Source organism: Elephantulus edwardii, unplaced genomic scaffold (assembly GCF_000299155.1).
Source record: "Elephantulus edwardii isolate Elephantulus edwardi_28Jun2011 unplaced genomic scaffold, EleEdw1.0 scaffold00244, whole genome shotgun sequence".
Lineage (NCBI taxonomy): Eukaryota > Metazoa > Chordata > Mammalia > Macroscelidea > Macroscelididae > Elephantulus > Elephantulus edwardii.
Window position 1 is genome coordinate 1128730 of NW_006399994.1, and position 27267 is coordinate 1155996.

General features: G+C 38.1%; 1 protein-coding gene across 1 annotated transcript in view; it reads left to right on the plus strand.

Moving 5' to 3' along the window:
* The window catches only part of LOC102843763 (FCH domain only protein 2-like), a 205421-nt gene that overhangs the window by 97003 nt on the left and 81151 nt on the right, over positions 1-27267 (plus strand). The window contains 5 exon segments of the mRNA XM_006899038.1: positions 7151-7225; positions 10058-10199; positions 10280-10432; positions 16147-16251; positions 26655-26753. Of these exon segments, the coding sequence (XP_006899100.1) occupies positions 7151-7225; positions 10058-10199; positions 10280-10432; positions 16147-16251; positions 26655-26753 (574 nt within the window).

The following is a 27267-nucleotide window of genomic DNA, read 5'->3' on the forward strand; positions in this document are numbered from 1 at the left end:
TGAATGTACCATGGACTGCCAAGAAAACAAACAGATCCATCCTGGAGAGGATTAAACTAAGCAACTCCTTGGAGGCAAGGATTCTGCGGCTTCGTCTCACATACTTTGGATAGGTTGCCAGGAGGGGCGGGTCCTTGGAGAGGGACATCATGCTTGGGAGGGTGGAGGGATGGTGCAGGAGGGGAAGACCCTCTATGAGATGGATTGATTAGGTGCTTGGGGTGATTGGAATGGGTGTGTTGGAGGCAGTGTGGTTGATGCAGGACAGAGCTGGGTTTAGGGCTGTTGTGTATAGGGTTGCTATGAGTCGCAAAAGACTTGATGGCACATAACAATGACAACAATAGGAAGAATGATTGACCACTAACTTCAGCAATAAAAGGCCTTGGAAAACTATGAATTGTCGAGCACATTTGAACTATAAACACTGGAGGCTGAATATTCCTGTTGTTGGGAGACACAAATATGGAAAAGAGTAGGTGCAAAAAACCAGTAATTGAAATGTGAAATGTATGAGTGGATGTAGGAAAATTGGACCGTGTTAAAAAGAAATGGAATGCATAAATTTTGACATAGTATTGAAATAGGCATTGGTGCACTGAGATGGATTCGCATGGGCCACTGTGAATCAGACAATCATGTGGTCTATGCTGAATTTGAAAAAGTGGGGAAAAATGAGGTTGCATTCATAGTCAGAAAGACCATTTCTAGCTCCATCCTAAAAAAAATGTTAGGAGTGACAGGATATTATGCATATGTGTACAAAGAAGGCCTATTAATAATGCTATCATTCAAATATAGGCACCAACAGCTAAAGTCATGAAGGAGGAAGTAGAAGATTTCTGTCAACTTTTACACTCTGAAATCGAGCACACGTGCAACCAAGATTCATTAAGAATAATTGGTGAATGGAATGTAAAAGTTGAGAACAAGGAAGAAGGACTGGTAGTTGGAAAATACACTGGGTGACAGAAATGAGGCAGGAGATAGATTTATAGAATTTTGTACAATCAGTGATTATTTTATCAACAAAACATAAATGATGACTGTATACACGGGCCTCACCTGATGGACTACACAAGAATCAGATTTGTTACATCTGTGAAAAGAGTCATTGCAGAAGCTCGGTATGAGCTGTCAAAATCAGGTCAGCTGCTAACTTTAGAACAGACCATCAACTCCTCATGTGTTCGAATTGAATCTAAGTAAAAGTCCACTAGAACCAAAATATGATCTAAAGTCTTTCCCACCTGAATTTAAAAACCATCTCAAGTGACTGGGGTAATTGGGATGGGTGTGTCAGAGGCAATGAGATTGGCACAGGACAGAGCATGGTTTAGGGCTGTTGTACATAGGGTCGCTATGAGTCGCAGACGACTCGACGGCACATGACAACAGCAACAACAACAGATCACCATAATTGTGGCTAATGTAGAGAATGGGAATCCCAGAACACTCATTGTGCTCATGCAAAATCAGTACCAAGAACAAGAACCTCTTGTCCGAACAGAGCATGGTTCAAAATCAAGAAAAGAGTGCATAGGGATGAATTTTATCTCCATACCTTTTCAGTCTGTATGCTGAACAGATCATTCAGGAAGCTGGATTTTTTGAAGAAGAATGTGACATCAGGATTGGTTAAAGACTCATCATTAAAAACAAAACAAAAAGTCATCATCAGTCTGCGTTATGCAGATGACATAGCCTTGCTTGTCAAAACTCAGAAGGATTTGAAATGTTTGCTGCAGAAGACTAAGGACTGCAGACTTGAACACGGATTGCATCTCCACAATCAGAAAGCAAATGTCCTTACCATTGGGCCAGTCGGCATTGAGATAAGATTGAGGTTGTTAATGATTTCATCTTGCTTGGATCCACAGTCAGTACCTTTGACACCAGCCGTCAGGAAATCAAATGATGAGTTGTATTTGGTAAATTGACTGGCAAGGATCTCTCCAGAGTGCAAAAGAGCTGTGATGTCAATCCAGACTCAGGTGTCCTGATCCAGGTCATAGTCTTTTCAGTTGCTTGCTTTGGATCTGAGAGCTAGACAGTGACTAAGGATGACAGAAGAATCAATACCTTTGAGTTTGGCCCTGTAGAGTATTACACATACGATCGACTTCCAAGAGAACAAATATATCTGTCCTAGAGAGGGTAAGACTGGATTACTGTTCGGAGACAAGGATTTTGAAGCTCTGTTTCACATACTTTGGCTATGTTGTCAGAAGGGGACAGTTTTGGTAGAAAGGCATTATGCTTGGAAGGGTGGAGGATCAGTGCAGGAGAGGAGGACTCTAGATGAGATGATTCGACACAGTGTCTGTGGCAGTGGGATCAGGTGTGTCAGAGGTGAGCTTTGCTCAGGATAGGGCAAAGTTCAGAGCCATTGTTCATAGAATTGCTTTGAGGCATAGTCGACTCTGGCACATAATAGCATTTCCAAATGAGATTACATGTATAAATGTCTCCTCTTTCTCACCAATTTATAGTCAGTCTCCGTCAGGTTTCTCAGGTTGACACTGTAAGTCATAATGAGAGGAAACTTGGCCCATCTTTTCCCCAAGATGTGGCTAGTGAATGAAAACTGCTGGAAACCTCTTAGTTATCATGTGGAGTGTGCCACCAGGGCTCCTGGTAAGGAATTTTAACACATGGTTTTGGGAGGTACAATTCAGTCAAAACATGTTTTTCTATCTTTTTAAAAAGATATTTTGATAACCTTTGTCTTTTAATGAATGAGCCCTGTGGTATTGTGGTTAAAGTGCAGCATTGTGCTTCTGTAAAGATTTTCCTGAATTGGAACATCTTACTGGGCATTTCTAGTTTGTCTGATTGTGTTGCTATATGTTGGAATTGATTCAATGACAGTGGTTTTGGTGTTTACCATTTCACTCAGAGCACTTAATCCATTTATATTTTGTGTAATTGTTCTGATATATCTGGATTTTTTTCCTGTAAAGGGCCAGAAAGTAAATATTTTCTGATTTATGGGCCACCTGGCCTCTGTTGGAACTGCTCAACTCTGCTATTTACCTGTAAAGTAGCTGTAAATATACAGAAATATACAATACACAAAAATCAGTGGAATTCCACTACAGAAACAAACAAAACACAGCTAAGAAAGCAATACCATTTATAATAGCCAACCACAAAACAAGGTATTTGGGAATAACCCTAACTAGAGACACAAAATATCTTTATAAAGAAGACTATAAAACACTATGGTGAGAAACAATAAGAGTTTTCCATTCAGAAAACTGAGTGGAAAAATGTTCCCTGCTCATGAATAGGAAGACTCCATGACAGTGATAATGACAATTCTACTAAAAGCAATCTACATATTTAATGCAATCCCGGTACAAGATAGTAAATTCATTTTTCAAAGAGATAGAAAAAGCAATTGGCAAGTTTATTTGTAAAAGAAAGAGACCATGAATAGCAAAGCACTTCTACAAAACAAAAATGAAGTGGGAGGGATAGCATTCCCTGATCTCAAAATGTACATCATATGATTTGATCGTACACTCACACAAAAATAATAAAATAAAATATTAAGAATATAAAAAAAATTAAAAAAAATAGCTGTAATAACCGAAAGAGCATGGTACTGGTACAGTGACAAACATACAGACCAATGGAACAGAATCGAGAACCCAGAAATTAATCCAGCTACTGGTGATTAACTGGTATTTGACAAGGAAACAAAACCTAAAAACGAGGAAACGACAACCTCTTCAACAAATGGTTCTGGACTTCCAACCTCTAGAAAGCTGAAGCAGGATGCACCATTTTACACTCTCACAAACAGTGAATAAGGAAGCAATGAGCTGGTAAAATATTGTATAACTAACATGGGAGAGACTGGAGAGCAGTATGCCAAGAAAACTAAGTCTCCATAAGGACAAATATTACATAATCCAATTATTGTAAAAATAGAAGGATAACTAGTAAGATGTGAATAAAATTCCAAGGGAGGAAGAGGAGAGAGATAGGAGGGTTGAGGTTGGGGAAAAGGGCAAATCGGGAAATCACGGGGTCACAAAGTTTGGTGGGTAGAATGGGGTCAGGAAAGAAGTGAGGAAAAATCCACCTGGGACCTGAAAAGACAATGTGATAGTGGACATCAGTGGTTATTAATTGTACAAATTACAGAGTATATATGATTGTATGAGACATATATGAATGAGGGGATGTGTGAAACAATGTACATGAATGAAACAGTGTACACAAATTTATATACAAACAAATATAAAAAATAAAATTTAAAAGAAAGGCTGCAGGTAATACACGGAGCTCTGGTGGCCTAATGGCAAGAAGCTGCACTGCAATCCCAAAGGCATGCAGTTTGAAGCCACCAGCTACTCCACAGGAGGATAAGACAGTCTTCTCCTATGCAATTAACTGCCTCTGAAAATCTACTGGAGGATCAACTGTTGGTCAGTTCTGACTGTCTGGTACACAAAAACAATATAGTTAATAAATTAAAAAAAAAAACAACAAAAAAAAAAACGCCAAAATACCAAACCCAACACTATCAAAACTAAATGCTGGCTAGATTTGAGCCATGAAATTATAGTTTGCTAACTGCTGTAATGATTCTCACTACTGGACCGATTGGCAACATCAGGATGGATAGTGAAGAGTTTGAGATTGTACACAGCTTTAGTTTGCTTGGCTCCACAGTCAACAGTCATCAGCAGCCAGGAAAAGACATATTGCCATGGGAAAGTCTGCTGTTAGGGACCTCTCCAAAGTACTGAAGAACAATGGTGTCTCTCTGGAGACTAAGGTGCATTTGATACAGGCCATGGTCTTCGCAATCACTTGTTATGCATCAGAAAGTTGGACAATGAACAAAGAGGATAGAAGGAGAATTGATGCCTTTGAGCTGTGGTGCTGGAGAAGAGTATTGAGAATACCATGGACTGCTAGGAAAACAGATTTGTCCTGGAAAGGGTTAAACTCGGTGGTTCCTTGGAGGCAAGGATTCTGAGGCTCCGTCTAACATACTTTGGACATGTTGTGAGGAGAGACCGGTTCTTGGAGAAGGACATCATGCTTGGTAGGGTGGAGGGACAGCTCAGGAGAGGAAGGCCCTCTATGAGGTGGATTGATTCAGTGACTGGGGTAATCGGGATGGGTGTGTCAGAGGCAATGAGATTGGCACAGGACAGAGCAGAGTTTAGGGCTGTTGTACATAGGGTCGCTATGAGTCGCAAGCGACTCGATGGCACATAACAACAACAACAACAACAACTGCTGTAATGTTTTACAATTTTGTGTTTGTCAGAAGATCTTTTTGTCCTCTTTGATTAGTAGTCTCTGTGAGAGCTTAACACTTAGTGGCTCAACTTTTCTCTTGGGTTTTTATTGCCTTTGGAGTTTCAACTTGAAGGATATAGAATATATACCATGCTTCTTACCTTTTGTTTGTTGTTTTTGTTGTTTTATGCCATCGAGTTGCCTGCTACTCATAGTGACCCTATGTACAACAGCTCTAAAAGCCTGACTGTCCTGAGTCAGTGTGACTTCAACACACCTACCCTCATAGGCCTAGTTACTGTATCAATTTATCTCATCCGTCTTCCTCTTGTTCGGTCCCTCCACCCTTCTGAGCATGATGCCCGTTCCTTCCCCAAGGATAGTTCCCTCCTGGCTGGCTATATGCCCAAAATATATGAGATGGAGCTTCAAAATCCTAGCCTCCAAGGAGAAACTTGGCTTCACCCTCTCCAAGACCTATTTGTTTTCTTGGTGTCCATGGTATATTCAAGACTCTTTTCCAACACCACGACCCAAAGGCATCAATTCTTTTTCTGTTATCCTTAGTCCAACTCTCTGATAGCAAGTGATTGTGAAGACCATGGCCTGAATCAGGTGCACCTTAGTCTCTTAGATTGGCATTTTACTTCTCAGTACTCTGGAAAGGTCCCTGACAGAAGATTTACCTAAACAATTCGTCTTTTGATTTCCTGACTGCTGGTGCCAACAGTGTTGATTTTGGAGCTGAGCAAGCTATAACTATTAGCAACCTCAGTCTCTTTTCCATACATCATAGAGCTGCCATTTGACCCAGTGGTGGGAATCTCTGTCTTCTTGATGTTGAGCTTCAATCCATATTGAAGACCTTGACCTTCTGCAGCAAGCTCTTCAAGTCCTCTTCAGTTTCAGCAAGCAAAGTAAAATCCTACTGAAGATTATCCGGAAATGACTGGAATAGTACATTAACAGAGAACTACCAGAAATACAAGCTGGATTTAAAAGAGGCCATGGCACTAGAGACATTATTGCCAATGTCTGTTGGATCTTGGCAGAAAGCAGAGAGTACCAAAAGAATATGTCTGTGTTTCAAAGGCATTTGACTCTGTGGAACACAACAAATGAGAATGGAAATCCCAGAACACTTGATTGTGCTTATGCAAAACCTGTATTTGGACCAGGACACAATCCTCAGAAGAGAGTAGGGAAACACTTCATGGTTCAAAATCAGAAAGGGAGTGGCACATCAGGGTTGCGTCCTGTCTCCATACCTTTTCAATCTGTATGAAGAACATATCATTCAGAAGTCTCGACTTTATGAGGAGGAATGTGGAATCGGGATTGGAAGAAGACTCATCAACAACCTATGTTATGCAAGTTACACAACCTTGCTTGCTAAAACTGTGAGGAGATCTTTGGTTTACCTTATTCTAAATTGTCTTGTCTTACTCATTGAAGCAGTAAGCTCTGCTTTCTTTATGTAGCCTCTTAAATACCTCTTCTAGATATCCTTAAGGGAAAAGCTACACTACCTGCTTCTATGGTTTAAAGGAGCCAAAAAAAGTCACTGTGCCATTAGTGAGAGGCAGTTACTGTTAATATTTCAAAAAGTCACTGTGCCATTAGTGAGAGGCAGTTACTGTTAATATTTCTTAGAGAGCTGGTTTATGTCAGAATGGGTTGAGAAAATAAAAGATCAGCTTAGATTAGATTCCCTGAGAATGAGGTTATTAATGTAGCCAAGTGTAGCTATGATTGAGCGCAACCAGAAACTCCTAATTGTATATGCACTTGTTTAAAGATATCTGTTTCTATGGTTGTAATTTATTTTGATAAATTAGTTTTGGTTTTGGCCACTAAGTGAGATATTATAATTTTGGTTTGACAGAGCCACAATAGAAGAAGCATATTCCAGGTCAATGACAAAACTAGCAAAATCAGCAAGCAATTATTCACAACTTGGGTGAGTTAATATTTTGTCTTTTACAATGTTCATCTAGCAAAATTTTTGAGACCAATGTGAGTTTTTGAGGAGTAATTCAATGTAAAAATTTGGAAACTGGGGAAACATTGTATTTTAATTAGGATGTTGAATTATTATTTTTAGAGATTTTTACAGTGTGATAAAGAGTTGTAGTGCCAACCTGAAGGCACATTGTTTGAATTCCATCAGCTGCTCCATTGGAGAAAGATGGGCAGTGTCCTACCAAGTGATTTACTGCCTCTGATAGATAACTGGCTGGAGAGTCAGCTAGGGGTTAGTTCTGACTAGATGGTACATAACAACTACAGTAGAGTTAAGAGTCCTCTAGATCTAGGATTCTTATAATCCCTTGAAATTCTATGCAAAATAATAGTGATGTATTAATGCTATTTTTTAATTGAAGAAGGATCTATAACAATTTTTAGATTCAGAGTTGACTGCTCCAAACAACGAGCAAGGATGACTATTGGAAGTGTCCTCTGGTGAGGTTGAATGAGTTAATGTGATCTGGGCCTCATTAACTCTTTTTAACAGGTTAATAAGAGGAATTGGAATCTTAGTTTATCCCCAGGGTCATGGCCCTGCCCATTATGTAAGTGTGGCCACTGCTGTATGCTGTAGCTGGAAAAGTTTGAAAATAATTTACATAAAAAGAAAATTGTTAAAAAAAAAAAAAGAAAGAAAATTGTTTACATAGAAGAAAATGGGGAATGGTATTTAATAGTTATTTTTTACTTTTACCTCCTGGTTGTTTTCTAGTTTCTTACTCCTGTTCTCTACCGTTTTAATTCTTCCTCCTTTTTTTCCATTAACTTTTCTAGCAGCTTGCATTTCTAGAAACTCTGTACTTTTGACATCCTTCTTTTAAAACATCATTTCTTATTTACTGACCACAGTAGAAGAACCAGGAATTAACTGGAATAAAGGAAGGCAGTTTAACTAATTGGCCATAGTTTTGTTATAGAGAAATTTGCCCTATTTTTTAACAGGAAGAAGGTAAAGAGAGCATGGATTTGCTTCAACTGTGTCTTCCAATAATAGTTATGTTTTTGTTTTTGAGATTGCAGTGCAACTTCTTGCCCATAGACCTCTAGAGCTCCCTATGTTTTTGTTTTTGAAATATGTGCTTTTAATAAGTAACGGGTAGTGATTTAGTTTTTGGGCCATCTTTTTTTAAGATCATCAGGATTTTAAATGTAAAGCTCTTATTGATGGACACATTTTAACAAGATACTGAGTTTTGTTTTTCTGAATCGTTTATATATTTGTATATTCATGTTTAAATGCTTTGCATTTGTCATTTTTTAAATTAGTTTTACTATTGTATAATTTATAAATTAATGTGTATATTTATTTAAATGGGAAAAATTTATGAAGGTCAAACTTTGAGAAATTGCATGATATTTGAAAGTCATTAAACTTATATTTACCAAAATCTTACATTGAATCCTATTGTAGTGTAAATAATTCTCTGGTAAAGAACTTATCTGTTTTGTAAGGTCTAGATCATATATCAGGTTTACTTGAAGTAAAGTACGTGTATTTTGATGCTGTAGGGAGTGGATACTTTTCAGGTATCGTTTCCTCTTGAAATTTTCCATCCAAGTACTTGACACCTTTAGTGCTGATTAGATTTTTAAAGTGTTAGATGAGTTCTAATCAGAACAGTGCTATTCTGAGGACTTTAATTATTCACTTTGAACTTTTAAATTATTGTATAAAATGATTCTTGTCAGCATTCCTACTGGCTAGCTCACTCACTCATTCTTTGCCTTTGGAACGGACTCAGTTCCAAACTCACTTGTGTGAGTTTTCAGAGACTGTTAATTGCAAGAGGAGATTGCCCATCTTTCATGGAGTGTCTCGTAGATTTGAACCTGCTGGCTGGGAAATGTAATAATTGGCATAAAGTGTACATTAGATTAAGTAATGATCCCATGTCTTTGTGATCATTGCTGAAGTTTGTTTGTAAAACCATTTTAAAAGAAGTAGTTGAGAAAATATCAGAGGAAGTACCTGAGGAAATGATGAAATAAAATTATCTTTAGATCATTCTCTACTGAAAATATTAGCTAGGCACCATGGATACTTTTTAATGATTTTTGGCTATTTTTGAGCTTGCTGAAAATGTCAAAACCCCAGTAGTGAGAAAAAGGAGTAGGGAAGTATGTCATGTATTCTGTATCCTTTTGTAAGAAGAAGTCTACTGGTATGTCATTGAGGTACACCAACCAGATAGGTTCCAGTAAAGGCTTCTAGTTATTACTAAAATTACTAATGATGAAGACCTTTGAAAAATTATTCCTGTAAATTTAAGTTTCAGGAGTTTAAGTTCAAAGAATTATTTTTGATAAGCGTTTAAAATGGTGCACTAAGCAGTCTTAGTACTTGATAATACTTTGAGCATGTTGTAACAAGAAGGACCAGTCAGTCCTTGGAGAAAGACATCAGAAGGTCAGTGAAACAGAGAAAGCCTCTCGGTGAGATGGATTGATAGTGTGACTGTAACAATGGATGAACTCGAACATGAAATTAACTAGGAGAATAATACATTATAATTAGGAAGAAGGAATGGTATAGCCAGACCTATGAAAAGTAGTCAGCTTATTTCTTTGTGCCTGAGGCAAAATTTTAAATAGTTAGTCAAGAATAGAAAAATCAAGTCTGTCAATAAGACATTTCTTTCATCATTTATTTTAGCTTCACTTCTTCGTTAACTGTAATTGCGGAATACAGCTTGTTTCCATTGACATGTTACAGCCCAACATTTACTTTAAAAATTATTCACTTGTATGGTTTTTTTTCCTTTAGAACATTTGCCCCAATGTGGGATGTGTTCAAAACATCTACAGAGAAATTAGCAAATTGTCACCTGGATCTTGTTAGAAAATTGCAAGAATTAATAAAAGAAGTTCAGAAGTATGGAGAAGAACAAGTAAAATCTCATAAGAAGGTATTACTTTTTTTGCTAAAGAATTGGTTGGTGACATGTTGAATACATTCTTTTTGAGGAATCATTTTAATATCAAACAGACTAAGGAAGAAGTTGCTGGAACACTGGAAGCTGTCCAAACTATTCAGAGCATAACTCAGGCCCTCCAGAAATCCAAGGAAATTTACAATGCCAAGTGTGTAGAACAGGAGCGATTAAAAAAGGAAGGAGCCACGCAAAGAGAAATTGAAAAGGTAATTATCATAAAAATAACACGTCTATTATTTCAGAGCACTATTTAATCTTCAAACTCTCAAGAATGATTTCATTTTAAAATTGAATGCCTTGTACCTCAGAATATTATTTACCTACATAACACAGAAGTAAGTTTGTAAAATACAGTAATCAGAAAGGAGTACTGGTGGTGCAGTGGATTAAGTGTTAGGCAGCTAACCTTAACCTAGGTTGACAGTTTGAATTTACCAGCACCTCTTCAGGAGAAGGATGAAACAGCGTATTTACAGCTTTTAGAATTCTGTGCAGTAGTTCTCTGTCCTGAAGGGTAACTGTGAGTCAAAATCAACTTGATGGGAGGAAGGTGGTTAATCATAGGGCCACACAATTTGATGGGATGAGGGAGAGGTAGATGAAGCAAACGGAAAAGATCCAGTGTGAAAAACAATGTATACGAACTTTGTAAATAAATCAGTATTAAAAAAAAAACACAACTTGATGACAATAAGTTAACCAAAATATATTGGCAAACATATAAATAGTTTTTTTATATTGGTGATATATCTGTAAGACATCTTGATGGTAAGATAATTGTTGCAGTTAGGCTTGGTATAAGATTTAATACTGTATTTGGAAAAATACAAATATTTGAAGATAAGCTTTAAATGTATGCTATGAGACATTTATTGCTGACTTTGAGAAATCTTTATATTGTGGTAAACCACAACTCTTTCCCTTGCTTGTTGTTTTAATTGAAAGGGGTTTATCCCCCTTTTCATAAGTTTAACCAGCTTGTTTCATGTGGCATAACTCATTAAGAAATGTGAATTGAGCTATGGGGAGTGATAATTTTGAGAACTTTTTATTTGAACTAGATAGTAGGAAAAAACCTCAGTCAAAATGAAAAGACCACAAACAAAATGCACATATATTAGAATTAGGACTTTTACAATGTATTTGTTTGTTAGGTGCCATTGAAGAGAGCTCTGGTGGATTAATGGGATTGCACTGTCAGCCCAGAGGGTTGGTGCAAATCCACCAGATGCTCAATAAGGGAATGATAAGCAGCCATCTCTCATACAGTTCACAGCCTCAGATGCTCTGTAGGATCTGTACGATCATCTGTGAGTTGGTTCTGACTCATAGCCATAGCTGTGACTTTACCTTTTGAGTTGCCATTGAGTCTTCTCTGACTCAAGAATACTCGTGTATTGAGGAGAACTAACGACATCATAAGGCCTTCAAGGCTGTGACTTTCGGGCGGTAGATCACCAGGCCTGTCTTCTGTGGTACATCTTGTAGTATTGGGCTCAGTCAAGCATGGCAGAGAGCATAAGGATAGTGCCTTGATAGGGCAGAGTTCCGATCTTGTTCACAGGGCTGCTAGGGTTTTTTGTTTTGTTTTAAATAAATTTTTTTTATTTTAATAGTGGTTTTAGCAAAACTTTACAGAAAAGTTAGATTTTCATGTATTCATTCTCTTCCCTCCTCCCCCAGTTCACTTTTTTTGTCTGTCTGTTTTTCTAAATATTCATTCATTGTTGCACAAGGCTGCTATGTTTTGTAGTCGATTCAACAACTGGCTGGGTTTGAGATTATGTCTTTTGGTTGTTAGTCTAGCACTTCTGTTTATAAACAGAGCCACTCTCTGCTCCCTTAATTCCAGATATAGAAATTATGAGTAAAATAGACAAAGGGAAAACAAATTAATTGAAATTTTCCAGCAGGTTTAAGTCCTGCTGGGTTAAACATTGCTCTTTTTATGCATTCCACTGGTTGTTGTTACTGTTGTTGTTAGGTGCCATTAAGTCAAGTATGACTCATAGTGATCATATGGACAAAAAATCAGATTTTCTTTCTATCTGTTGCCATCTTCGTACAGGCACCTGATACAGGCTATGGTCTTTGCAATTACTTGCTACGCATCAGAAAGCTGGACAATGATTAAGGATGACAGAAGGAGAATTAACGCCTTTTAGTTGTGCTGCTGGGGAAGACTATTGAATATACCATAGATGGCTAGGAGAACAAACAGGTGCATCCTAGAGGGGGTGAAACCAGGCTGCTCCTTGGAGGCAAGGGTTCTGAAGCTTTGTCTGACATACTTTGGGCATGTTACAAGGAGAGAAGGACATCATGCTTGGGAGGGTGGAGGAACAGCATAAAAGAACAAGACTCTGGATGAGATGCATTGACTCTGACTGGGGTAATGGGGGTGGGTATGTTGGAGATGATGAGGTTGGCTCAGGGTAGAGAAGAGTTCTGAGCTGATGTACAAAGGGTTGCTATGAGTTGCAAGTTACTCGATGGCACATACAATGTATACTTTTCATCCTTCCTCATAAACCTTTCCTTTTATAAACTAGTAGGTAAGGAGCTCTAGTGGTGTGGTATGTTCCATGTTGTGCTGCTAACCAAAATGTCAGCCTTTTAATCCACCAGCAGCTCCTTAGGAGAGTTTTAATAGCCTTGATAGTTTTAACTCCCTTAAAGTTTTAATAGCCTTGGATACCTGAGGAAGGGTTGTCATGAAGTGGAATCACCTTGATGACCATCAGTTTGGTTTGGTTATATAGGAGAAGTCCACTTTTGTAGACTATGATTAAGTGTTTTAGATGTATATATTTGTTTAACAGGCTTGTTAACAGGTTTGTCTGGTATGAGTATGTATATAATCACCTTTTCCATTCTCCAGTGGTGTAGAGTCCAAGTCTCAGATTCTTGGACGTTGGTGTATATATTTGTTTAACAGGCTTTATTACAAAGATTTCTGGTATTGTGTCAGCAAATGTGTTTGTTACGATTGTTGTTGGGTGCCTTTAAGGTAAAACAGACTCGTAGCTGACCCTCTAGCAGGTTTTCAGAGGGAGTAGCTTGCATTGGAGAGGATTACCCATCCTCCTGTGGAGCAGGTGGTGGGTTTGAATGGTGTCCCTTTGGATTGCAGCTCAGATTCTTAACCGTTGGGCAGCAGGGCTTCTTATTTTGCTTATAATGCTCAGAAAATGGATAAAATGTAGAATATTATTTTCTTATCAGGTATTCTGTTACAGCTACTCTTTCATTTATGAAAAGAAATATATCTATTGCTTTTAAAGCATAATTTCTTCATTTAAGAATTGATGCTTGAACTTCTTTTTTAATAATGATTTTATAAAAGTAATGAAGCTTTCTCCTACACCAGGGCATTCACTTTCTATACTTGAGAATCACCATTATTACTGTGCAGATAGGTTTGCGAAGTTGCTTTACTTGGCAAAGTTCAGCCTTGTTGCATTTTTACTGCCTATGATGGATGAGTCTTGCTTTTAAAAAAAATAAAGATGTGCCCGATGTTTTTGTTGTTACTTAAAAAACATTGTATGAAGCATTTATTTTAATTTTTAAATTTTTTTATTATAAATTTCAACAAAAATTTACAGAGACTTTGGATTTTCATCATTCATTGTTGTACTTTCCTCCCCTCCCAGCGCTCCTTCCCAGTACACTCCCCTCTTGGAAAAGTAAAATTGTTTCATTGTTTTACAGTCCCTCCCCCCAGGTCTACTCCACTATGCAGCCTTTTGCTCTGGACTCTGTCATGACAAAAATACCTAATCACATATCCCTTTTCAACAGTTTTCTCCCTCATCTGTTTCATTGCAGTATACATTATTGAACCCTTCTTTCTCAGTCTCCCCCAACCCCGACATCAGTCCTGTTTTACAACAGTGGCATCATGCAGTATTTGTCCTTTTGTGACTGAGATACTTCACTCAGCATAATGTCCTCCAGGGTCACCCATTTTGAATAATATTGCATGAGTTCCGTGTTTTTCAGTGCAGCGTAATATTCCATTGTGTGAATACACCAGCTTCTCTATCCATTCATTTGTTGATGGGCACTTAGGTTGTTTCCAACTCCTTGGTATAGTGGACAAAGCCACGATAAACATGGGTGTGCATATGAAGCATTTTTTTAAAACGTCTTTCCTAATAAGAGCTTTTGTTAGTTCTCTGTGGTGCTTCTTAAAGTTTGACATGTAATTTCCTTAAGACTCTAACTTTATTTCACTTTTCAAGAATGAGATTTGATATGAAAAATAAAAATAAGGAAAGTGAATTTTATGCCATTTTTTTGTATATACTTGGAATATGTTCCAAAAGATTTACCTGTTATCAGTTCTCAGACCTGACAGTTAACCTTTGAGATGACAATTACTTTATGGTCAGATTTCTGATTATGTTTACATGCTGAATTGAATGGCCATCTAGAAGATTTATGTTAAAAAATATTGTGAAATAAAATTATAAAAATACTCTAACTAGATAGCACATAACAACAACAATTTAAAAATTATTACCTTAATATTTTTATCCCTCTTTCCTTGATATTTGAAGCTTCAAAATTAATTAGGTAGACATCTAGAGACTATATTGGATATAGGAAAAGAAGTTGATCATCCAGGAACTTCTTCCTGTCTCTCAGAGCCTTGTAATTCTAAGTAGGATGAATAATGTGAACTAATTACTTTGTTTACAGTCTAGAAATATAGGTCTTCTGTAAGGAGTAATGGGCCTCTGGGCAGACATCCTTCAGTTCTATCAGATTATAATTTCCTTATGGGTGAGAAATCATGTATTTATATAGTACAGCATATATATTTGCTTGCTAAATAGTTATTACAATAGAATATTATAGTATTTTTTGTTATGTAATAGAGATTATCACAAGAGTTTTTGAAATTAAAGGTTTAGAATAGTTCTTGCACTTTAAAATTATTAAAATACTTTTCTGCTTTGGGTGGTGACATAATTTGCATGCAACTGTAAATATGTGTTTTCATATCTACCATATGTCTTTATCATGTTGGATGCTAAAAAGTTTATCATCTCTGTCTCCAAGAAGTCTCCTTTTTATTGAGGAGCCAAGACAATGAATAATAGAGATCAAGAGGTCAGCAAGAGGGTTGAATGGTGATTTGAGAAGAGGAGATATATTTTATACAGCACCTAAAAAAGTACAGGAAATATTCCACAAAATATGACACTTTAAAAGTATAGATGGTACTACTATATTTTATTAGAATATGCTATTTTTATATGTCTGGATTTCTAATCATTGATCCCATTAAGTGAAGTATGTGCCACGTGGTAAGGAGAGATAAGGCTGACAGGTTTATATAAGGAGTATCAGGCATGTTCTGGTGATAGTCATGCCTTTTTGTGCGTTGTCAACAGGTTTGTGTTTTACATTGGTTTAACACGTTTTTAGTAACCCTTTTTAGCTACAAATGTAATCATACGCTCTAACTCTGCTTTATAAACTGAAAATATTTTAAATTTTCAGAGAACTTTTCAGCAGAAAGGAGAATCAGCATTTAATTTTTTAGTTGTAACATAACTAAACATTAACAGGATTATTAAGGACAACTTAACAAAATTAGTGTTAAGAAACTGCACTGTAACAAAAAGTGAAAGTAGGAAACACTAAAAGGAATAATAAACTGACTTTTGTAGTAAAAAAAAAAAAAGAAACTGCACTGTAGTCCCAAAGGCATGCAATTTGAATCCACCAGTTGCTTTCTGGAAGAAGGATGGGCATTCTACTCCCATATAATTACTTGCCTCTGAAAACCCTTGGAAATGTACATTAGTCTCATCCCCATAATAAGTATGATAACTTTTTATTCCATATTATGTCAGAAAAGAAAGTAGGTCATTGTGGACTTAAAAATGTTTTTGTTTTGTTGCAGGCAGCTGTTAAGTCAAAGAAAGCTACAGATACTTATAAACTCTATGTGGAAAAGTATGCCTTAGCAAAAGCTGATTTTGAACAGAAAATGACAGAAACAGCTCAGGTTGGTATTTTTAAAACTTTAAGTTTAAACAGATTTATCAGTCAAAGAAACAAGATATTTATATATACTGATTAAACTATAATTTTTCTGTCATTTTTTGCATTAAAATGATGAGATGCACAATCTCAGTGTTAATACCAAATGCAGAAATTATAATGTTGTAAACATTACTCAAGTAGATCAAAGAGCCTCTTTAAAGACAACTGGGGAACATGATGATATTTGAAGGTAATGAAGACAATGTTGATTGTTAGCCTTATGTGTGGGCTTCAAAATTGTCTTTTGCCTTGGATTGAACTGGAAATGACTCAGTAACACTCATAAGGTTGGGGTAATTATATTTGATTTGATGTTCTTAGAACTTTAATTAAAGACTTGGATTTAAGACTTGTGTCTCTTATGGATCATACCTAAACCCACTACCTCCAGCAATCTTGTTGTCTTTTATTACCTTCCTCCCCTCTCCTTAGTACTTATCATTATCCAACAAACCATATATTTTATTTTTTCAATCAGCATAGATTAGGTGTACTATGATGACAAGGGAGTGCCCTGCCCCACCCCCAAAATGTCAATGACTTAAAATATCAGAGAGCCCAGGTAGCGTAGTGGGTAGCAATCTCTGATGGTTTCAGATTCACCAGTGGCTCCAATGGAGAAAATAGACAGTCTCTTCCCTACGTTCAAGCTTCAGAATCTTGATAGAAGGTAACTGTGTGTTGGAATCAACTTAATGGTAGTGGGTTATTATACAACATCAGCGTTTTATTTTTTGCTTATGCTTTGTATTCGTCTTGGATTAGCTGTAGTTGTGCCCCACAACATCTTCACTCTGGTAGAGGAAACTTTATTTGGAACATTGTTATCTTACCTGTGGGGTTTCTTATTGTTACATGCTAGTTGACTATGACTCATAGTGACCCTATGAACAAGAATCTGTCTTATCCTATTGCCGTCATTACCATCTCAGATATACTTGAGCCCATTGTTACAGTTACCATGTTAATCCATCTTGATAAGTGTCTTTCTTTTTCTTACTGTCCACCTTTCCTAGCATGGTAATTATTTCCAAGGAGTGGCTGGCCTCTCTTGACCCAAAGTCTGTGAGGTTATGCCCAAAAGTATGTGAGATTTAGTTTTACTCTCTTTGCCTCTAAGGAGCACTGTGATTGCACTTACTCTAAGACAAATTTGTCTGTTGTTTTGGAAGTCCATGGGATATTCTGTACTCTTTTCCGGCACCTCATCAAAGGTAACAATTCTTTTGTCATCCTTATTTATCATCAAAGTAATTGAAAAGACCATCACTTGAATCAGGTGCACCTGAGTCTTTACATTGGCATCATTGCATTTTAGCCTTTTGGAGTGGTCCAGGACAGATTTTCCAGTTACAATGTCTTCATTGTTTTACTGCTGCTATCATGAATGTTGGTTATGGATCCAAGTAAGATGAAATTGTTCACTACTCTTCCCATATTTTCTGTCTGTCTTTCCATAGTAAAATGTTAACTTCTGTGAAGGCTGGGGTTTTTGATAGTTTTTCTTACTGCTGTGTCCTAAGTGCTTAAACATCTTAGCTCATGTTGTTGTTGTTGTTGCTGTCAGATGCCATCTCTGTGAACAACAGAAGAGGACATAATATAGATTAAGGAATCAGAGAGGGCCTTTGTGGAAAATGAAATTTAAAACTCATATATAAAGAATGAATAAAACACTAGCAGGGCAAGAGAGTTCCAGGCCTTGGGGATCATGAGTATAAAATCTCAAAAGTATAAAAAAAACTATTACATTCTAGAAAGGTAAACAAAGGGGTAAAAACATTCTAAAATTGAGCAAGGGAAAATGGTAGTGAAAAATGAGACTGGACAGATAAAGCAAAGACTAGAATTCTATAAGGATTTAGATTTGCCTTCTCCTTCTAGGTGACTTACTGCCTCTGAAAACCCACCGGAGGGTCAGTCTGAGTTGGCTGTGAATTGGGAACATATAACAACAACAACATACACAAAAATTAGACTTGCAATGAATAGTTTAAGGATGTATAAAAATATATTAATGTTAAAAGTTCCACAAGCACAGACTTGGAGTTTAATTAGATTTGCTGTGGTTTCTGCAGTTAACATTAAGTATTCCAAGAAGCAAACCACACTTCTCAAAGGGCTATTTCTCTCTTCTGAACTAAAATTCATCTCTGATAACTCCTCTATTTTCATTTTCTGTCTCTTTAGTAAGCTGCACATGTATTGTTTCTAAAGTAGATTTTCTTCATTAATAGTATGCTGCTGTCGGAACAGAGCAGGGCAACACTGCACGGTTCAAAATTGGGAAGGGCGTATGCCAGGGATGTGTCCTATCTCCATACCTTTTCAACCTGTATGCAGAGCAGATTATCTGAGAGGCTGGGCTCTATGAGGAGAAGTGTGGAGCTAGGATTGGTGGAAGATCTATCAACAATCTGCGTTATGCAGATGACACAACCCTGCTTGCTGAAACTGAAGCACTCCTCCAGAGGGTCAAGGACTGCAGCCTTCAGTATGGATTGAGGCTCAATGTCAAGAAGACAGAGATTCTCACCACTGGACCAATCGGTAGCATCAGGATGGATGGCGAAGAGATTGAGATTGTTCACAGCTTCAGTTTGCTCGGTTCCACAGTCAACACTCTTGGCACCAGTAGCTAGGAAATCAAAAAACGTATTGCGATGGGAAAGTCTGCGATTAGGGACCTCTCTAAAGTACTCAAGAGCAACGGTGTCTCTCTGGAGACTAAGGTGCGCCTGATACAGGCCATGGTCTTTGCAATCGCTTGTTATGCATCAGAGAGTTGGACAATGACTAGGGAGGACAGAAGGAGAATTGACGCCTTTGAGCTGTGGTGCTGGAGAAGAGTATTGAATGTACCATGGATTGCCAAGAAAACAAACAGATTCATCCTAGAGAGGGTTCAACCAGGCTGCTCCTTGGAGGCAAGCATTCTGGGGCTTCGTCTGACATACTTTGGACATGTTTTAAGGAGAGACAGCTCTTTAGAGAGGGACATCATGCTGGGCAGAGTAGAGGGACAGTGCAGGAGGGGAAGACCCTCTATGAGGTGGATTGATTCAGTGACTGGGGTAATTGGGATGGGTGTGTCAGAAGCAGTGAGATTGGCACAGGATAGAGCAGGGTTTAGGGCTGTTGTCCATAGGGTCGCTATGAGTTGCAAACGACTCGACGGCACATAACAACAACATGCAATCTATGCCAAGACCAAGAAGCAGTTGTCCGTAATTGAGCAAGGGAACACTACAGGGTTTAAAAATGGGAGAAATGTGCTTCAGGGTTGTATCCTCTCTCCATGCCCCTTCAATATCTATGCTAAGCAAATCAGTTGAGAAGCTGGATTTTATGAAAAAGAGTGTGACATTAGGATTGTAAAAAGTCTCATTAACAACCTGCATTGTGCAGATGGCATAACCTTGCTTGGTGAAAGTGAGGAGGATCTGAAGTGTTTGCTGCAGAGGATCAAGGACTGCAGCCTTCAGTATGAATTTCATCTCAATATTAATAAAACAAAAATCCTTGCCGTGGAAAAATAGACGACGTCATGTTGTTGTTAGGTGTCATCAAGTTGCCTCTGACTCATAATGACCATATGTACAACAGCCCTAAACCCTGCTAGGTCCTGTGCCAATCTTATTGTCTCTGACACATCTACCCCCATCATCCCAGTCACTGAATCAATCTACCTCAAAGAGTGTCTTCCTCTCCTGCGATATCCCTCCAACCCCCCCCCCCAAGCATGACATCATTCTCTTAGGACTAGTCCCACCTTGCAACATGTCCAAAGTATGTCAGATGAAGCTTCAGAATCTTTTCCTCCAAGGAGCAGCCTGATTTAACCTTCTCTAGGATAAACCTGTTCATTTTCTTAGCAGTCCTTGGTATATTAAATACTCCTCCAACACCACAGCTCAAAGGTATCAATTCTCCTTCTATCCTCCCTAGTCATTGTCCAACTCTCTGACACATATTAAGTGATAGCAAACATCATGGTCTATATCAGGCACACCTTAGTCTCAAGAGTGACATCATTGCTCTTCAGTACTTTGGAATTTCTATACTTGAGGATGCTTTGGGCCGAATATTAAATGATCCAGGAAGTACTAAAAGAAGATGGAAAGAATATACTGAGCCACTGTATCGAAAGGAATTGGCAGACACAGAAGAATTTCATGAAACAACATATGAGCAAGAGCCTGTGGTGATGAAGGAAGAAGTTCAAGCTGCTTTGAAGGAATTTGCAAAAAAGAAGGTCCCAGGAATTAATGTATACCAGTTGACATATTTCAACCAACAGATGCTGCCCTCAATATACTCACCACGTTGTGTCAGAAAATCTAGAGGACAACCACTTGGCCAACTGACTGGAGGAGATCTATATTTGTTCCCATTCCAAAGAAGGGTGACCCAACAGAGTGTGTTAATTATAGAACAATATCATTGATATCACATCCAAGCAAGATTCTGCTGAAGATTATCCAAAACCAGCAAATCAACAGAGAATTGCCAGAAGTCCAGGCTGGTTTTAGAAAGGGTCATGGTACTAGGGATATTGTAACTAATGTTAGATGGAGCTTAGTGAAAGCAGGGAATACCAGGGAATAACAGGGAATGTCTATCTGTGTTTCATTGATTATGTAAAGGCATTTGACTGTGTGGATCATAACAAACTGTGGCTGACTCTGAGAACGGGAATCCTAGAACACTTGATCATGCTAATATAAAATCTATACTTGTACCAGGAGGCAGTCGTCAGAACAGAGCAAGGAAACACTGCATGGTTCAAAATTGGAAAGGGCGCACGCCAGGCATGTGTCCTGTCTCCATACCTTTTCAGCCTGTTTGCAGAGCAGATTATCCGAGAGGCTGGGCTCTATGAGGAGAAATGTGGGGTCAAGATTGGTGGAAGATCTATCAACAGTCTGCGATATGCAGATGATACAACACTCCTTGCTGAAACTGAGGAGGACCTGAAGTGCTTCCTGCAGAGGGTCAAAGACTGCAGCCTCCAATATGGACTGAGTCTCAGTGTCAAGAAGACAAAGATTCTCACCACTGGACCAATTGGCAGCATAAGGATGGATGGTGAAGAGATTGAGATTGTTCACAGCTTTAGTTTGCTTGGCTCCACAGTCAATACTCTCGGCACCAGCAGCCAGGAAAAGATATATTGCCATGGGAAAGTCTGCTGTTAGGGACCTCTTCAAAGTACTGAAGAGCAGTGGTGTCTCTCTGGAAACTAAGGTGCATCTGATACAGGCCATTGTCTTCACTATCACTTATTATGTATCAGAGAGTTGGACAGTGATTAAGGAGAATAGAAGGAGAATTCATGCCTTTGAGCTGTGGTGCTGGAGAAGAGTATTGAATGTACCATCGACAGCCAAGAAAACAAACAGATTCATCCCGGAGAGGATTAAACCAAGCAAATCCTTGGAGGCAAGGATTCTGGGTCTCTGTCTAACATACTTTGGACATATTGTAAGGAGGCACCGGTCCTTGGAGAGGGTCATCATGCTTGGGAGGGTGGAGGGACAGCAGGAGGGGAAGGCCCTCTATGAGATGGATTGATTCAGTGACTGGGATAATCGGGATGGGTGTGTTAGAGGCAATGCGTTTGGCACAGGACAGAGCAGAGTTTAGGGCTGTTGTCCATAGGGTTGCTATGAGTCGCAAGTGACTCAGCGGCACATAATAAGAAGAAACAACAGGTGCCATTGAGTCAATAGCAGCCCTATCAACAACACATCTGAATCTTGTTCTGTCCTATGCCATCCTCACAATCTGAAATACTTAAGACCATTGCTGCAGTAGTTTTGTCATTTCACCTAATGAGAGTCTTTCTCTCTTTTGTCATCTTTCCACCTTTCCAAGCATGATGTCTCTCTTCCAAGGAATAGCCTCTCCTAGTAATATGCCTAAAGTATGTGAGATGAAACTTTGCTGTCCTTGGCTTCAAGGGATACTCTGGATGCACCTTTTCCAAGATACATCTGTTTATTCTCTTGGCAGTAAACGTATTATTGTTTTATGCCATCAAGTCATCTGTGACCAGTAGCAACCCTATGTAGAAGAGCTCTGAAGCCTGCCTTGTCCTGAGCCAGGCTCACTGACTCTGACACACCTCCCCTCATTGCTCCAGTTACTGTATCAATCCATCTCATCCGGCTTCTTCCTCGCCTGTACTGTCCCTCTACCTTTCCAAGCATGCTGTCCTGTGCCAAGGATTGGACTTTCTTGGCCATATGACCCGAAGTATGTGAGATGGAACTTCAAAATCCTTGGCTCCAAGGAGAATCTTGATTTCACCCTCTCCAAGACATACCTGTTTATTTTCCTGACAGTCCATGGTAAGTTCAGGACTTTCTCCAGTAACACAAATAAAAGGCATCAATTCTTGTGTTATCCTTAGTCACAACTAAAGGCATCAATTCTTCTATCATCCTTTGTGGTTATCCAGCTCTCTGATGCATAGTAAGTAGTTGTGAAGCCTATGGACTAGATCATGTGCATCTTAGTCTGTAAACTGACATTGTTGCTTCTCAGTACTCTGGAAAGATTCCTGACAGCAGATTCACCTAATGCAATTTGTCTTTTGATTTCCTGACTACTGGTGCCAAAAGTATTGACTGTGGAGCCGAACAAACTGAAGTTGTTAACCAGCCCAATCTTTTCTCCATCCATCATGGTGCTGCCAGTTGGCCCAGTGATGAGAATCTTTGTCTTTTTGATGTTGAGCTTCAATCCATATTGAAGGCTGTAGTCCTTGACCTTCTGCAACAATCAGTTCAGTTCCACCTTAGTTTCAGCAAGTAAAGTTGTGTCATCTGTATGACAGAGGTTGTTGTTGAGCCTTCCTCCAATCCTGATTCCTGCTCATAAAGCCAAGCCTACCAAATGATCTGTTCTGCATATAGATTGAAAAGACATGGAGACAGGATGCAATCCCTTACGCACTCCCTTCCTGATTTTCAACCATGCAGTGTTACCCTGCTCTGTAGGCTGAAGGTATTTGTGAATAGATTGTACATAGTAAATAGGTTGAAAAACCTATTGATTAGTTGGGTGTTATTTAAGCTGGGATCTACTACTTAATCATAATACCAGTCCAGAACAGAATTATGCTTCTACTAAATATTCCTTAGTTCTTAAGATTAATTAGTCTTGACATATTCCCATTCTCATTGACTTGCTTAAAATGAATCAGTGACCAGCCCTCTTAAAAAGCTTTTTTGATTGTGTGTATGTGTAGTTTACAGAGTAGTTTCCCATTGAGTAATTTGTATATATGTAATATTCAGTGATACTTATGTGTCCCCACAATGTGTCAGTATTTCCCCTGTATCCACCATGGGTTCTAGATTTCCTTTTGTCCTGGTTTCGTATTTTTTCCTCCCCTCTCATTTTTCCTTTCGGGCAAATATTGTTCTTTTGATCCTTTATAATTGATCTAAGGAATATGCTCTTCTCTGTTGTTATTGCTTATGTTATAGACCTCTCTTTTGTTTGGTTGAAAGGCTGTCTCTGAATTTCTTCAGTTCCAGGTCAGAAGACTATCTTAAGGCCATAGTGTTGAAAGTCTTCTAATTTACCTCTGATTTTTTTAAATGAATAAAATGGATTTAAGTTTTTGAACTGTTGTATTACTGCCAAAACAATAATTTTGTCAGGATTAAAATCACCCTTGGCTTCTTTTTAAATATTGATTTGATCATCCTGTTTCATAATTTCTGATCCATGCTAAAGACATCTGGGTATTAAATAATCTGCGAGAAACAAAGCAGGTATCCCCTTTCCTTAAAAGTGATATAAGTTGTATAACAAAAATTGGATAATCAAATTTGTCAGGTAAGATTGATAGATATGTTTGGATTTGGATAGTTGTTGTTTTATTATTATGTACCATTGAGTCACCTGCAGCTCAGAGTGACCCTGTATGATAGTTCTGAACCCTGTCCTATCCTGAGCCTGTGTCACTGACTCTGACACCCTTAACCGCCATTAACCTACTTACTGTTTCAAGACTTAGTGTTCCTCCTCTCCTGCACTATCCCTCCACCCTTCTAAGCATTCTGTCCTTCTCCAAGGACTGGACCTTCCTGGCCACATGTCCAAAGTATGTGAGATGGTGCTTTAGAATACTTGGCTCTAAGGAGAAACTTGGTTTCACCCTCTTCAAGACAGACCTGTCTTTTCTCTTGGTGATCCATAGTATGTTCAGTACTCTTCGCCAGCACCACAACTCAAAGGCATCAGTTCTTCTGTCATCCTTGTTCATTGTCCAGCTCTCTGTTGCATAGCAAGTAATTGAGAAGATCATGGCCTGAATCAGGCATATCCTAATCCCTACATTGACATCATTATTTTTTAGCATATTGGTGAGCTTCCTGACAACAGCCTTTCCCAGTGCAACTTGTCTTTTGATTTCCTAACTGTGCCAAGAGTGTGGACTGTGGAGTCAAGCAAGTTTATATTGTTAACAACCTCCAGCCAGTTGCCCCAGTAGTGAGAATCTTCTTGATGTTGAGCCTAAATCCATTTTGAAGACTACAATCCTTGACCTTGTGCAGCAAACACTTCAGGTCCTCCTTAGTTCTGGCAAGCAAGATTGTGTCATCTGCATTACACAGGTTGTTGAGTCTTTAACTTAATGCCACATTCCTCTACCTGAAGTGCTGCCTCCTGAATGATCTGTTCCGTATAGGCTAATTTATTTCCAAACTTTGTTTTGAAGAATATTTTGTCCTGTGAGATAATACTAAGTGTTCGAGAGGAGAAGAAAAAGACTTGTGTGCGTAAGGAAATCTGGAAAGCACTGTTGTTGTTGTTGTTAGGTACTGTCAAGGTGAGCTCTACTTATAGGGACTCTACTAACAAAAGATCTGAACCCTGTCCTATTCTGTGCCATCCTCACACTTCCTGACACACAAGAGCCCATTGCAGTAGTCAGTGTCATTCCACCTGGTTGAGGGTCTTCCTCTCTTTTGCCAGTCCTCCACCCTTCCCAAACTCATATCCTTCACCAAGGAATAGCACTTCCTTTCAATCTGTTCAAAGTATGTGAGACAAAACCTCATCATTCTTTCCTCCAAGAGCACTCCAGCTGCACTATCTCCAGTATATATCTGTTCATTCTCTTGGCCGCCCACGGGATGGATCTTTATTGCTCTTCTCCAATACCACAGCTCAAAGGCATCAATTCTTTTTCTGTCATCCTTACTCATCGTCCAGGTCTCAGAAGCATACCTAGTAATTGGAATGACTATGGCCAGAATCAGACACACCTTAGTCCTCAAACTGATATCACTACTCTTCAATACTTTGAAAAGGTCCATAACTATAGATTTTCCCAGCGCAGTACTTCTCCTTATTTCCTGACTGCTCATAGCAAGGGTGTTAATTGTGGATCCAAGCAAGATGAAGCTATTGACAGGGTCAATCTCTTCTCCATCCATCATGACACTTGGAAAATACTATGTTAAGCAAATTAAAAGTTCTAATTATTTCAGTTCTCTGGGCTTTTAATATTGTGTCTAGCAGTTGTTTTTTCCTTGGGAATTTCAGAATAATTTGAGAATTTTTTTTTCAAATAACTTTCTTGCCTACCTCCTCTCCTATGTCCCAAGTAGTAGTTTTGACTCTGTATGCTTTGTAGTTTGAATAGATTCTCTGATTCTGACCCACTTTAAGGTGATATTCAGTACATATTTCAAATGTACAGACATTCTTATATTTCCTTAATCAATTGCACAGATTTTCTCTAATTTATCTAATTACAGATTGCCTCTTTAGAAGATTATATAGTAACCTTTTGGGGCTTGTTATTGATTGCCATAGCTACTCATAGTGACCCTATGAACAAAAGGCCTGCAGCCTTTCTCTAACTATCATCATTTATCAAAGTTCACAGAGTTTCCAGAGGCATGTTGTTTAGAAATTGCATGCCACTCCTGCTTCCAAAGGGATTCAGAAAACATTTTTTTGCTTCCATTGTTTAGAATGTAAACTGTTGAGAAGGTAACTGTAGATTTCACTCTACTAATTGTTTTTCAATTTTCAAACACCTTTTATCTTAACTTTGTTACACTACCTTCTTCTGGGTCTCTAATTTTCTGATCTCATGTTAGTTTTAATATTTACAATTATCTTCAGACCCTAAGAAAGTTTATATTTGCCTAAGAAATTCCATAACATGGAGTTAATTTTTCTCTATATTGCATCCTAGCATTTCTACCAAACTGATTTGCATAGAAACATTGTCAAACATTATATCATAATAATAACTAGACAAATTTTATGGAGACATTTTCTGCAAGCTTTTATATATGAATGACTCTGTATAACTTTTATATTTATATCCAGAAATTTCAAGATATTGAAGAAACTCATCTCATTCACATCAAGGAAATAATAAAGTCTTTGTCAAATGCTATAAAGGAAATTCACTTGGAGATAGATCAGGTAAGTTATTTATGTTAATCTCCTTCATTAAGTTGTTATGTTCATTTTGGCTAATTAAAAATCCTTCTTTCTGTCCCTAAAGTATATAGCATGATCCCGAGTTATTTCAGGTAAAGTGTGTCTATTTATAGATCAAATGAACTGTATTTAATCCTCTCTACATTAAAATTCTGAAGTTACCACCTTTGAGATTTTTGTTTTCCGTTTTATAGATGTACAATTTAGAGAAAATTCATTAAGTTATAGAACTTAAGCTTATAAATATTTCTAGAACATAAAAGAAATTTAACGTTAACCCTTTGGGCTGTATTGAAATAAAGTAAAGAAAAAGGAACACTTTTATTGCTTGTTATCAAAAGCCCCAAACTGCATTCATTATCTCTATAAGTTTTGTTTATTATGAGATGTGTGTCTCTGAAATACTTAGATATGGGAAAAGGGTAACTGCTTCACTTCTAAGGCTGTGAGGGCTCCAAAATGTAAGCAAGGGCTGGTCTCCGCAGATCTAACAATG